At 44.5% G+C, this 14,796-nt stretch overlaps 1 protein-coding gene across 2 annotated transcripts in view; it reads left to right on the top strand.

Moving 5' to 3' along the window:
- LOC138516662 (proton channel OTOP1-like) overlaps nucleotides 1-14,796 on the top strand; it is a 169,186-nt gene that overhangs the window by 62,971 nt on the left and 91,419 nt on the right. For both annotated transcript variants that reach the window (XM_069631961.1, XM_069631960.1), the window contains exon 3: nucleotides 9,198-9,334. In XM_069631961.1, the coding sequence (XP_069488062.1) occupies nucleotides 9,198-9,334 (137 nt within the window). The remainder of the gene's footprint in view (nucleotides 1-9,197; nucleotides 9,335-14,796) is intronic.

Here is a 14,796-nt window from a genome sequence, read left to right as displayed (position 1 = left end):
TTCATGCGAGGCGCAATTGGGATCCTATGCATACCTCTTCTGGGTACAGAATCCATAAGATTTGGGCAGTCGCAGGCCCCTGTGACCTCTGCACTGTTGGTACGGAATGGTTAGGAAGGTGATTCTATTTCGTACATGTTATCCTGCCAATCCCATCTTGCCATGTCTTGGAAAAGTGTAAGTCAGATATCTACATATCAATATCACCATTTAAGTTTTTTCTCAGATTTGCAACTAATACCTATCATTTTCTCTGCCAAACCTCTAGTCAACTTCACCAACTCTTTCAAGTGAACAATGCATTTTGCACAGAAACTCTCACAAAAAACATAACAGCAATCAGGGCAATCCTGCTACAGGTACCCTAAATTAAATGCAAACTTGATATGAAAACTACTTTATTGTAGGATGGACTGGATATGCACATATTTCCATATACAGATGATTTCGGTATAGGGTAATCAAGGAGGGGCAATACCTTCTTAACAAGTTCATGGTTCTCCAATTAATAACCTGCAGTTTTAGGGACGATATAATGCAGAGAATGGTAGTGGAACTTTTGACATGGGGTGAGTAGTTTGTTCCAGTATAGTGACGCAAGGAGGGAGAAGAAGCGAAAACAAGTGGATAAGTAGGGTGGTCTAGGAATGAAGAGATTATGGAGGGCACTAGAGTAGAGGTTGTGGGAAGGAGAATTGTCAGAGATAGTGTCTACCGTGATCCGGACCACTAAGAGGTGCACCCCATATCAGTCTGCACACCTGGAGGTGTGGCTGCCTCCTCACTACTACAGCTATAAGGTAGGCGACGACGGAGGAATCGCATGTCTTTTCCACTTTTAAAGATGTAAAACGACAATAATTTCATTTTTTGAGAAGGCATCCTTTGGACAACGCGCCTTTCTACAGCTCTGCCCCGTGCCTTTCTGCTGCCTACAACAACTATCTTAGCCTCTTGTGGAGTGAAGTCTTTTCTTTTCTTTATCTTTTCTTTCTTTTTGCTTTGCCATCCTTGCAGCAAGATAAAGATGGCTGCTGCCATTGCCATCTTACAAGGCTAGCAGAAGTGCCTCCCATCTGCCTTGTGCAATATCATTGGGCACAAGGAAAACTAAAGTGGTCAACGGGGGACTGGCAGGCTTTAGCTGGCCTCCTACTCAAAGGCCCACAATCAAAGGCCATGTCTGTTCCCCTGTCCGTTGCCAGGCTGGGTCTAGGGGCCCTCCTGCACACCCCAAGTGCACATGGAGGCTGAGGAGACCTCCATATGTTCTGGACATTGAAACAATGGAACATTGAACTTTTTCTCTTTTTCAAAGGTCATTTCCTTCCTTCTAACTCCATCGACCATCCTCTCCACACCTGTTACCGCGTCACCTCTCTCCTCCAGCTTCATTGTACGTCACCTTGCAAAATTCGTTTTTCACTGTGCCCAGCTGCCGATTCAAACTTCACCTTTTGCTAAAATCTATCTGTGCCCTCTGACTGTACTGTGTTTTTTGATTTTTCTAAAATTTGAATCTAGGGGTTCCCTGTGACTGTACTGTGTTCTTTGATTTTGCTCAAACTTGAATCTACATGTGCCCTGTGTCTGTACTGTGTTTTTTCTTTATTTTGGCTGTGCCTAGTGACTGGATATTGCTACTCTGTCCTGCTGTTCCTGTCTTTCTCCGCCTGTTCTGCTCCCCCCAGCTCTTCTCTCACTCCCTTCTCTCTCCCCCCTCTCTCCTCTTCCCCCTCCTCCACATCACCTATGGCACCCTCTGTTTCTCCTATCTTCTCTAAATGTTTCTCCATTGACTATCCTACCTTTCTCACTAAGTCTGATAAGTTCAAAAAGGATATCTTGGTATCTAACCCTGGTCTCCCTATCGCTGACACCTATACAAGCGCTTCCTCCAGGCAGACCCTTTCTGACATCTTCTTTGTCGTTTCTTCACCAGACCTTTGGACTCCTCATATGGTCTCCATGCTCTCTCCTTTCTCTTCTTCACCCATTAATGGTGGCACCTGGTCGGAGGCCCTCCTGGACTCCTTACCCTCCTCTAAGGTAATCATTAATGTTGACCTGGCCCAAAGCCCTCAGGCCAGCCTTCTCCTCTTTGATAGACACTTCCCGCACCTTATCAGCCTCCTTCCTTCTCCTGCTGTGCCTTCCTTCTCCTGCTGTGACTCTCTCCTCTCTGGCTTTCTTCCCTCCCACCTGTACCCCCCCTTGGTTACCTTGCCCTCTCCTCCTCCTTCCTCTTCTGTCCCCCCTTGGGCTCCTTCTACACCTCCAAAGGGCGTACCTCGGATTTGTACCCATCCCCAGAAGTCTTTCAAGTCTGTCAACATTCCCATATTGCCGCTCTTAACTCTCGCTCGGCTGTCAAACACTCCTCTGACATCTGCCACTTCCTGGAAGAACTCGACCTCAATGTCCTCAGTCTTATGATACATGTTTCATGGCCATCTCTGTCACAAGCTTTGTCTCTCTCCTTCCTGATGGCTACAAGATCATGTCCGTGTCCAGATCCCACCATTCTGATGGGGGTGTAGCCTTGATCTTGCTAGAGTGAATTCCTGCCTCTGTGATTCCTATGCATGCCTACTCCTCCTTCGAATTTCTTGTCTATAGGCTTTCTTCTCTCCGGGCCACTCTTTCACCATTGCTACATCTGATCAGCCACATGGTCAGAATACATCTTTCCTCTCAGAGTGGGCTAACCTCTCTCGCCCCTTCCTGTCCTCGACTACGCAACTGCTCCTCCTTGGAGACCTCAACATCTACCTGGAGACTTTTATGACCTCTGAGACTCTCTCTCTCTTTCAATTCTTCCCTCTAGTCTGACTCACTCTGCAGGGCACACTCTGGATGTTCTCATCTCATCTGACCTACCCCTCTCTAAACCTGTCACCACTCCTATCTCCTGGAGTGATCACTTTCGCCTTTCCTCCAATCTCTCACTCTCTACCCCGCTGGCCAAGCCAGCTCCCGCACTGCCACCCACCTTCTCGGTCATCCGGCCCATGAAGCGTGTGTCAGTTGAGGTTTTTGCTGCAACTTTCTCTCCCCCTCCTCCACCTCTTGCTGACTCTCATCCTGACACTGCCCTTTCCATGCTCCACTCTGCTATCTCTGATACTCTCAATGTGCTTGCCCCTGTCATGAGGATCCAGTTGAAGCCCAAAGCCAAGTGCAACTCTTGGTAGAACACTGACCTCGTCACCCTTAAACGCAAGTGTAGGGTGGCTGAGAGGAAATGGTGGGCATCTTGCACATCCTCTGACAAACTAGCCTGCTGCCTGCTCCAAAGGCAATACCGGCTCTCTGCCCGCACTAAGAAGAGAGCCCGTATCCAAGCCTGAGTCTCTGCGGCATCTAACAAGTCGGCCAAATTCTTTAAAATCTGCAAAGAGCTGGCCAATTCTGCTTCAGTCTCTACTTCTCCTGTCTTCTCCCATGCCCTCTGCATGGCCTTGGCTTCTCATTTCATCTCTAAACCCTAGGACATCCTGTCCACCCTCTTGTCCTCTCCTACTCCCCCCATCTCTCTCCGCTACCTCCAGACCCCCTGAAGCTGCCTCATCTCTCTCTTTCTCTTCCTTTCGTCTGTTCTCACCAGACAAGATTTCCAGACAAGTCCGATCTATGAAAGTCTCGTCAAAACAGGTTCTTCCCCGTTCATCCTAAACCATCAACAACCATATTAACACCCTTGCTCCTCTCCTGCCTGACTTCTGCAACCACTCCTTCGCCACTGGAGCCTTCCCCTCCCCTCTGAAACACTCTCTTTTGCACCATATTCTCAAGAAATCGACAGTTGACCCCTCCTGCCCGGCTAACTATCGCCAGATCTCTATCACTCCTTTCCTGGGAAAACATTTGGAAAAGCTGGCCATCTCCCAGCTTAAGCTTCACACTGATTCTGTTGGTTGTCTCAATGACCATAAGTTTGGCTTCAGAGCAGCCAGAAGCATGGAACTGCTCTCCTCTGCTCTCCAACCTTGATTTCTAATCTCCCCTCTGTCCTCATCCTGCTTGATCTCTCTTCTGCCTTTGACAGGATCAACCATGCCATCCTGCTCAACCGCCTCTGTGATAACCTGGGTATCACGGATTAGGCCCTGGCCTGGCTAACCTCTGTCCTCTCCAACCAACCCTCCCAGGTCCAACCGGGGTCTTTCCATTCCTCTATCTCACTCTCCTCATGTGGTGTTCCCTAGGGGTCTAACCTCTCTCCCTGGCTTTCCAACCAATACCTGGCACCTTTCACCCACAGCATTGCTGCTCTCTGACCCAATTTCATTGCTTTATTTGATGACACTCAGCTCATTTTCAGGCTCCCCTCTGCCACCTCTTATCCCCCTCTCATCTCTGACTGTGTGTCTGCAATCCAAGAGTGGTTTGCTGCCAATGACCTCTGCCTTATTGCCAGTAAGACAGAGATCCTCCTCATTGGCACTCCTACACCATTCCTTTCCTGTCACCCTCTGGCCGGTCTCCCTTGGCCCTCTCCCTGCTACCACCTGTGAGGCTAGGAACCTCAGATTCATCTTCAACTCCACATTTTCCTTTTCTCCACACATCTCTGATGTCTCTTAAAAGTCAGACTAACAACTGCACCTCCTCCTCAGAGGTATTCTTACTTTCCCCTCCTTCCCCCAGTAGCTCACTGTCTATAAAGCTCGGGTTCTCTCTAGGCTGGACTATTGCAACAGCCTATTTCTAAATCTTCCTGCTACCACTCTCCACCCTCTGCAACTCATCCAGAACAGGACTGTGAGACTTGTCCTTGGCCTCAAGCCCAGGGATCGTATCTCTCCAGCCCTGAAATCTCTTCATTGGCTCCCAGTGACTTCAATGATTTATTTCAAGACTCTTTGCATTGTCCACAATGCCTTCTGGGGCCTGGGGCCAGAATACCTTAAACTCTCCCTTTGGAAATACCTTCCAACTCGTCTCTTTCCTGCTCCACCTCCAACTCCCTCAGGGTTGGTCGCTTCTCCAAGCAACCAGTTGGGGGTAGATCTCTTTCTTCGGCTGGGGCCTCCGTCTGGAACAGCCTCCCTGCCTCCAGTTCCTCTGCCTCCAATTCATCTTTGGTTCCAGAAGCACCTCAAGATCTTCCTCTTTGCTTCTGCCTTCTCTCTTCCTCTCCCCTGCTGATCTCTTCTGTTTCTTCATTGGTCACCTGGTTACCATCTGATTTCAGGCCAAGATCCCTGCTCACCCAGCTGCATACCCACACTGCCTCCTGCCAACCCTTGCACTTGGGTCTGTATCTGCAACCCTACAGTTCCCTTACCTGCACTTATTAGAGACCCATTGTTAGCATCTTATTCTTGCACTTGCCACCTGCTGGCCGCACAACCTGTTGTTGTTTTGATCACGTGTTCAGCCCTTTCCACTCCTCCCCTGCCCCTTGCACTTTCCACCTTCCCTCTCCCCTGCACTTGCGCTTTCTCAACGTCACTGGGCCTAGAAAGATTGTTGTTTTGTCCTCCCTTGTACCCCTCCATTGCCTCCCTGCGCCTTGCAAAGCTTGTGTATGGGCGCAATATAAATAAAATATCATATCATCTCATATGATATATCAGTAGGATTTTGAATAGGGACCAGTTTCTCATTAGGAGTGTGCCAGCATGACAGCAGTGTTGGGAAGGGTAGAATATTTCTGTAGGTATGGTTGGCAAAGTTGATTATTATTTTGTGTGCTGAATGAGTAGAGGGAGAGGTCAAGCAGGAGTCTAGCACAGGAGTCACAGTGACAACATACCATAGTTAGCATGAGGTTTTGGCAGAATAATGGGTGATGAGAGGACATGTTTTCCTGAGGTTAAGCAGGTTAATTCTGACAGCAGTAGAGGTAGGGGTTATAAAGTGTCAAATACTGTGACATGTGCTTCATGAATGAGTGCTGTGTCGAAGGTGTATGATTTAAGAAAATAAGATGGTATAAGAGATGTATATTTTTTCTTAAATTATCTTACATTATGTGAGAGTACTGCCATCTGGCCAACTTTGAAGAGTTCTAGCACTTGGAACAGGGGTTTAAGGCCATTAGACCCAGGGCTACCGAAGCGGTAACCCGAGGTGCTTAAAAGAAAAGTATTTTGCTTCTTTCAGCGGGATGCGCGCAGCGTTCCTTTGATGGAAGAAAAATAGTTTTCCAAGATGGCCACCATGGAAAGGGAAGCGGCAGAGAGAAAGGATTGGTGACGGCAGGGAGGGCTGCCGCCACAGAAATGAGATAAGGGGGAAAAAAACCAGGACAGAGGATGTGGGAAGATGGTAGCGGGGGGAGCCGGCTGACGGGATAGAACGTGGGCTTTCACTGGTGCTTCAAGCTCATGTTCCTAGCCACCTGATTGGCTAGCTCTTCTCTCCAGTGTGCTAATGAGTATTTAGCCTTAGAATGCAAAGCCATATTGTTTTTCTAGTGAAGGATGCACTGTCCTTGCAGTGCCCTAAACGTTGTAGTGTATACATGTTCACCTTGTGTTTTAATGATTTATTGTTTGATGTCGACTTTGCTTCCACTTCATCCCAGGGTGTTTTAATTTTAGATGGTTTCTCTCTTGTCTGGGGTCATCGCACATTTCATGGGGTTTTGAATGGCAAGCGCCTACATTCTCCTTTGGACCCTTGATTTATTCTCTGAATGCTTTTAATGGATTTCGATTCCCTCCACAATTCATTATGCCCTTGGGTAATACATTTGTTTATTTACTGTTATATTTTTTCATAAATTGCTTTAAATACAGTGGTTTTTCAGAAGACCCTAAAATTGCCCACATCAGCGCCAGACCCAAATCCACTTTTATTTTTGCTTCCTTTTATCAAATCAAGGTTGTGCTAATAATATTTTGACTTCTTTATTTTCTTTCAACATGATCGCACCTTCATGAACTGGCTCACTTCCTTTTGCATTCACTGTTTAAACTGTTATGTTGCTGCCAGCATTTTTCTTGGAACTAAGGGACTATTAATCTTGTTTAGCGTGTCTGCCTTATACTGATTTTACTAACGGATTTATGATAGAGCATGCTTGGTTTTATCTCTTATTTAATTTTTATTATTAATTTCCTGTTGTTTAGATGTGCCTGTCAGATTACTTTCCAGATAGAATATGCCTGAATGCAAAGTGAGAAATTCTCTAGCAGACTGTCTCTCCAGGGCACATCATAAATGAACAAGCCTAACCAACATAACCTTCAAAAAACGTTTTAAAACGTGGTTGTTCGATAGGTATGAATAACTGGAACATGTTCTGTAGCATGTCCCCTTAAACGCTTTTTTCTATACTGAACGCGTGATATCCCCGGGGTTAGGGTGTTACATACATGTTATAAATAAATAAATACATAAATAAATAAATATTCATCTGCTTGCCACTGTTGCTGGAAGACCTTTCCCTGGAACTTTGTCGAAGGAAGTCTTAGATGAATGGAGGGTGCAACCATTTGCGTGTGTAGTTGCCTGAAACTGAGATGACTGACAGAGCTCATTTCTGAAAAGTCTCAAATCTTAGCTGATTCCCAGGATTTCAGGTATGAGAGGTTCGGAGGCTTAGTGGCAGTCATTGAGAGCAGTACCAGGACAGGACAAGTCAATCACAAAGAAGCCTCCAAATAAGTCTTATTATGGTAAGCAATGTGCTATTAGTGTAACTCCGAAAACATTAAATAATGGTACACCAAGACCATGCAAAGATAAAGAACACAAGTCTTCACTGATCATGAAGAGCAGAGAAGAGTCACCCCCTGGAGAAGAAGTCTTACATCTTAAAAAATATGGTGAATGCACCATTAATAGTCACTTTTTAATGCCTCAGGAACAGGGCCACACACATACCATGTCACACACTTTAACTGTTCACTTTCAAAGTTGCTCGAAGAGACTTAGGGCCTCATTACGCCCCAGGCGGTAAGTTACCGCCTGGGCCGTGACTTCACCACCATGGCGTAAACTACGTTTACGCCATGGTGGTTGGCGGACTTACCGCCCCATTCCGAGTTTGGCGGGGCGGTAAGTCCCCAATCCCCATTTACCCTTCCCCATTCCCATTTTTGCCCCATAGGGCATAATGGGAGTGGGGAAGGCGTTAATTACGCCACCGTAAATTACGGTGGCGTAATTAACTCCATGGTCCCTTAGCGCCATGGATTTTAACACCTGCTAGAAGCAGGTGTTAAATCCGCCATGGCGCTAAGGGACCTCGTACTCAGGCGGTAAGGGTCGGCGCTGTTTACGGCGCCGTAAACCCCTTACCGCCTGAGTTGTAATGAGGCCCTTAGTCCCATTTGATGTTTAAAGTGAAGTAAATACATGCAAGAAATGTTGTATGGGCATTAAACCTTACCCATATTGTATAATGGGCATTAAACCCTTACCCATATTGTATTTTACAGACGTCAACAACCACAGTGCTCCCTTTCAAAAGAGAGCTAACGACCCCTCAAGGCACCATCACATTTCCATAGGGTACGGTGGTGGGCCTCCTTGCTATGATAGTGGATAGAGAGATGAGGACAAACATCCTTCTCACACTGTCACTATGAGCTAATTTTGCGTTTTTTTAAAAGAAAATATCTGAACATGTTTGTGTCCTTTTGTAGAAACATGTGCCACAGAAAAACAATACATCAACCACCAAACATTTGTGCTACTCAATCTTTCCAATCAGGCAACCTCTAAGAGGCACTTAATGTGTATTGTCCCTCATTGAGGGTTCCCTTGGGGGTATGACATCCTTATATTACAAGCACCAATGATAATTAATTTACTTACAATGATCTATTGCGTATGGATATTACTATAATGTTAAGAGCAGACCATTAAGGAACTGTGTTAGGCTGACTCAAAAGTGCAAAAGTGGTGCCTCACAAACTTCAACAGCAAGGTCTCTAAAAAGACCTACCTCTCTCCGCACCATCTGGACGTTGGAAACAAGAATATTAGTGGCGGTTGCTGGTGTCTTCAGTGCGCACAAGCAAAAGTATGAATGATAGCAAGTTCATGAGATGGGCCGGAAGTGGCGCATTCTGGAGATCGGTATTGAGTGAAAGGGTGGCAGAAGTAGGTTCCATGGCATTTAATAGCAATGTGTGTAAAAATGTTAAAATATACAAATCAAAGATTAAAAGAAGGGTTCCTTCCAATATTACGTTTGTAACTTTGTTGTCATTTTATGTGTTTTCCTTTTACACTAGGTGGCATAACCTTATTTGCGGTTATCACGTTGATTTTGGATTCCTTCAAAATTGGATACTTCATTGGATATTCCAAGTGCATAACTATAGCAGATGGGATTTTTCCAGTTATCCATGCAGTGCACACACTATTGCAGGTATGCAGCACTATCTATTCACGTTATAGACCGTTTTTTTTTTTTTTTTTTAACGTTGTATGCTTGTCATGCTATGTTGTGTTGTCCTATGTTACGTATTTGGATGTTTGTAGTGGAGCGGGACACAGGTAGGGTTTTCACATATTTGTGAGCTAACGACAGTGAGGGCTCTGCGGCTTTTTGTTGCATATTGAAGAGGAAGGATTTCGCCATGCATATGTTGCTAATTCAGGAATTTATTCCAGAACCACAAGGAGCCAGTACCAAAACAGTATATTTGCATGATATACAAAGTGGTGCGGGTTCACCAATGCTTGCATGATCTTCCACGTGCCCCGCCTTGACACACCCCTTGTAATGCCCGTTTTTTCGCAGATGCTGCTGTAAAGTACGCAAGCGAAGGTTATGTGACTTTGTGTAGCTCATGCTAAACTATATGCAATGCCCCCTAGTAAATTGGATCTGATGCAAACGCGTTTATTACTGTGTTATACCTTTGCCATTATAGTTTAAAAAAGGAGTGAAACGCCCCAAAATATACCATTGTTTGAAAACCTCAGGATTTGCTTCTCTCCAAATGGTTAGTGGTCCTGAACGAACCGCAAAACATGAATCACCTGTATTTCTATGATACTGATCAAGCCAGACCTCAAACCTATGAAGCAGTTGAAAGATAAGGAGATTTGATTGGGCCTGAGCTTTAAAATATTGTCAACACGGAGTGAAAAATTCGAAAGAAGCACTATCAGTTTCAAATCTAAATGGATCCAGGGTTTCTGTATAGCAGTTATCACGAATAAGCATGAACACTTCATATATAGTTTGTGAAAGTCTGCTTCCAATTATCCATTGCCCAACCCTGTAGTCTTTAAATGGGAGACATCATTAACACATCTCAATGAAATTGTCTGCCGTAACACATCTATTCCATCACAATATATCATACTATGCTTTAAGGGTTCTATATGGTCAACCAGTTTACGGACTCTGCAGCAACACTTATATCTGGGGATCCCCCTTCTACCACCTAGCATTTCCATAGTCTCCAATCTTTTAACATCGTTTAACATGAATACATAAAAACACTTTTCATGTTATCTGGGGACAGTCTAATGTAAGGCTGGGTTTGACATAATTCATGAAAAATAGTCACATAGCCATTAGGGAAGCTCTTCTTGGATATATAATCATCATTTTAACACCAATCCAAAATAAGACATCTAGAATGACATACATGGCCGCAGACCAGCCAATGTGTAAAGTAAAGAGAGGAAATCCTAATTTTCTGTTTTAAAAACTTCAAGCACTTATGGCTAGCCATAAGCATATTGGAAGTCCCCAGTCGCCAATCTTTTGTCAATCTAATGTAAAGCCCCCATACTTTTAATTAAAACTCCCTAAACATGACAATGGAGCTTCTTCTATTTAACCTTATCTAAACCTTTTAAATATTTTTTTGATGATTAGTACCCGGCGAGAGACAATCAGATTGTTAGACGCAATCTGATTGGCTCTCGCCCGGTTATGCCCCAAACAGAAACCCTCAAATCTTCATCCCTGGTAAATGGCAGGGGTGTTGCAGCACAGGTCAAAATTAGACACATTACCTCGAATTGTGCTATAGATTCGGTGGCACATGGGGAGGGGGATTTGATAGATTTGATTGAGCATTGTGACTTGCTAGTAGCAGAAGGTAGAAATGGGAGCAACTATCGACCACAAGGCTCCAAAGAGGACCTGTTGGCACCCTTTTGAAAGTAGCCAGAAACCGGGGAAGTAGGGTAGGGGATTTACGTGTTTCCTGCAGTGGACCTTCGGTCGGGGGAGGTAGTATATTGGAGATTCATTCTGAAAAGACAACAGCCCCACCTATAGTACGAACGGAGGGGCCTAAAGAAGGACCACAGCAGGAAACAAGCAGTGTGACTTCAAGAGGAAATGAAGGTGTAGGAGAAAACGAAAAAAGGGCCTTATACAGGATAGAGGGACGACAGAGATCAACCCCATATTTAGCCTTGTAAAAAGATTTGTATCCCTTGCAGTGGCAGTGTTGGGGGATAATCAGGAGAAGGCCCACCCAGTTAAGGGAAAGGGAGAATAAAATGGAAATAAGAAAGGAGTAAATTGAACTGGTAAGGGTGAAATTCGAACATAAGCCTAATGATATAAAGCCCTAAAAACACAAAATTTACTTGTGAGAAAATATAGTGACTCAGACTTCCCCTATTAACTCAAATTGAATTGAGGGTCATGCAACTAGTAGAGTGAACCCACCTACAGAGGACATGTTTTCGGACGTCAAAGACTTTATAGGGAGTAAAATAGGGTCTTTTTTTGAAGGATATAATGAATAAAATCAGAGAGATTAAGGAAAGGGTAAATATAATAAATATGTGTGAGAAAGCCCAAAAAATCAGTGGGGGCACAGAAGTTATTTGTTTATTTATTGGTCACTTGCTAGGTGCTTATACAATTAGCAAAACTGTTTCACAGCGCCCACAGGGCAAACAGGGAGGGGACAGGGGAAGGTAAACAATTAATTCCAGAACAGATAAATAATTGAATGAATAGTACAAACAAATAATGAAAGTAAGGGAACGGGGGAGAGGAGGAGAAGGAAGAGGTAAAGAGAAAGGTCTTGAGGCTTTTCTGGAACTTACAGAGGTCATGCTTAAGACGCATGGGGAGGTGGAGGCTGTTCCTCAAGAGGGAGTCTCCAAGGAAAGTGAGCGGCCACCAGCTCTCTGTTTAGCAAAGCACTTAACATGCAGGGAGTTGGTGCCAGAGGAACAGAGGAGTCTAAAGGAGTCTCTGGGCCCAGATAGCGTTGTGGATGATACAGATGGATTTGAATTTAATCTGTGCCAGTGAAGGCTTTGTAGGGCAGGAGATATGCAGTCGCTGAGCTTGAGGCCAAGGATCAGTCTTGCCGCTCTTCTGGGTTAGCTGTAGGGGTTTCAGGTGGAAGAATGAAGATTAAGGAGGAGGCTATTACAGTAGTTTAGCATGGAGAGAAATGGAGCATGGGTGAAATTGAGTCTCTAGGGGAAGGTGAAGGAGGGCAGAGTCCCTTTGAGAAGGAAGAGCTGAAAGTGGGACATCTTGAATATAAGGATAATCAAAAGATGTGGCAAAGGAGAAAATTAGGAGTCCCCTGTCCATTCCAATAGCAAGGCATAACATCTAGCATAATATCTATACAGAGGAGTTAATTCCAACCGCACAATCTGTATCTATACAGAGGAGTTAATTCCAACCACACGAAACCTCAAGGGCCCTGGACTCTAAGATAGGAGGTTGTATAATGAAAACCTCCCTCCATTGACAGGCTCACACCTCACCCAACTAGGTGGTCCTCAATTACATTGGTTTAAAAGTGTTGGAGAAAATGTCATGGCATGGAAAGGTCGTCCCTCCTTTGTTATGGTCAACGTTCCTCGACTAATATCCAGAGTATATGAAGATCAGGAGGCTTTGATAAATAAATGTCCGAATACTCATTTTCTTTGTGTTGCATTTATATAGTGCTACGAACCCTCAGGCATCTGAGCCTGCTTATTATTACCCACGGTGTGGTGCTCATTTATCGACCTCGGAGGAATCAAAGGCTGAGTTTGGCCCTGCTGGGATTCGAACCTGCATTAGCAGGCTCTGTACGGATGTCTAAGCGAGCGCTCTACTCGCTGTGCTATCTGACATAGTGGGGGATACATTATATCATTAATTGTTTGCAATGTTTTCACCTGCTGACCCCTCAGTCTGGACTAGACTATATCCAGGTATATTTACATTCCTGGAATCTATTGGAGGGGATCTTTGGAATTGATCTCAGAATCTACCCGCCAGAGAATGTAAGGATAGATTTGAAGTCAGCTGAATGATTCCAAAATTGTTTAGAGTGGCGAACACAGGATCCATTGGGCAGGACATGTGATGAGGAGCGATTAAGGAGAATGGCTTTGGGATCTAGGGTGGAAGGTACAATTTTAAAGAAAGTTGCTCCTCATGGGGACCTGAGTGCAGCTGATTGACCGGCTAAAGACTTAAGTAGAAAAGCCATAATGCCAGATTTTACACTTTTATCATGGAACGTAGCAGGCTTTGCAAGGCTTTTTGGAAAACACAGACTAGTACTCTTTTGTATGTGGGTAACAGGTAATTCTATTACAGGAGATATGGGTATGTGCACCCCATCCCCTTTCAGTGTTACAATACCTTCTGCATCCTGCAGTAAAAGGGCCCAAGGGAAGGCCTAGTGGGGGTCTTATGGTATAGGTGGATGTCACCTTGAGATGGAAGATCATTAGCCAAGAAACTAATTGTATGGACGTACAGCTCCTCTTAGTTGCAACTGGAGAGGGAAAAGCTTTGCATTTGTTTAATGTCTATAACAGATCTATGGGTGCAGGTAAAATGGAAGTGGCGGAGAAACTACAGGGAGTAATTGACTCTGGGGCCTTTGGAAACTTGGATAAAAATAGTGTCATCTTGGCAGGGGATCTTAAGCTGCAAATTGAGCCTTTAGGGGTACTAGAGGGACTTTGGGACGATTAGGCTACAGCCTGGGATATTCATTTGCTGGTGGCAATTCCTCCCAGGAAGGCCCATCCTCTAGTGATAGATATGCCTGTTTTCTTTATAATCTGAATCTGAGGGCATGTAACAGGAGGTTTCAGAATGACCAACCTACATCCAACACATTTAGAGGAAATAAGGGAGACTCTCTAAAAGATAGCATCTTAATCTCGTGGATTGATTGGGGTTAGGTGAGTGATTTTAAGGCCTGTGTATGAACTGAAAATGACCGCTACCCTCTAGTAATTAAAATCAGAGGAGGAAAAGTACAAGAGTTACATAATACCCAGTAAATTAGTATTTTGGGACTTGCTCATAAATCAATTAAATGGGCCAATGTGATGGATCAGGAACTTAATCCTGCTCTATATAGTGCCATCCTGGATAATCTGGCTGTCACCTGAAGAGATGGAACATTATATAATGAGATCATGAGTGAGTTTGAGATGCTTAGGGGTAACCTGATCCCGCATATGGCATTGCCAGCAGTGGTAGTAAAGAGGATGTTTCTGACAAAGATAGGTTGGTACAATCACTCATGTAGGGAATCAAAGAAAAAAGTATGCTTTGTGTTCGTGAAGTCCCGGGAATAGACACAGAGAATTGCGTTTTATAAGATCGGAATATAAACATCTAATTAGAATAAAGTTAATAGCATTTGCCCAGGATCAATGGAGTGCTCTTTACAATGCACTTGAAAGTGGGAAAAATATACTATTCTGGAAGCTGGTCACTGTTGGGGAGCTGAAGGGAGAGTGTATGATCCACTGCAGAATTAAAGCAGATGATTGGCAACTCCACTTTTCAAATCTGTATAAAACGGTTGAAAAGAACCCGATATTGGTGCAGAGGAGAGATGAGGTTTTAGTCCTTGCACGAGACCTTTG

This window comes from Ambystoma mexicanum, chromosome 6q, assembly GCF_040938575.1.
Source record: "Ambystoma mexicanum isolate Mex_15411 chromosome 6q, UKY_AmexF1_1, whole genome shotgun sequence".
NCBI lineage: Eukaryota > Metazoa > Chordata > Amphibia > Caudata > Ambystomatidae > Ambystoma > Ambystoma mexicanum.
Note: the sequence above shows the minus strand (reverse complement) of the source record. Positions and strands in the feature narration are given on the sequence as shown.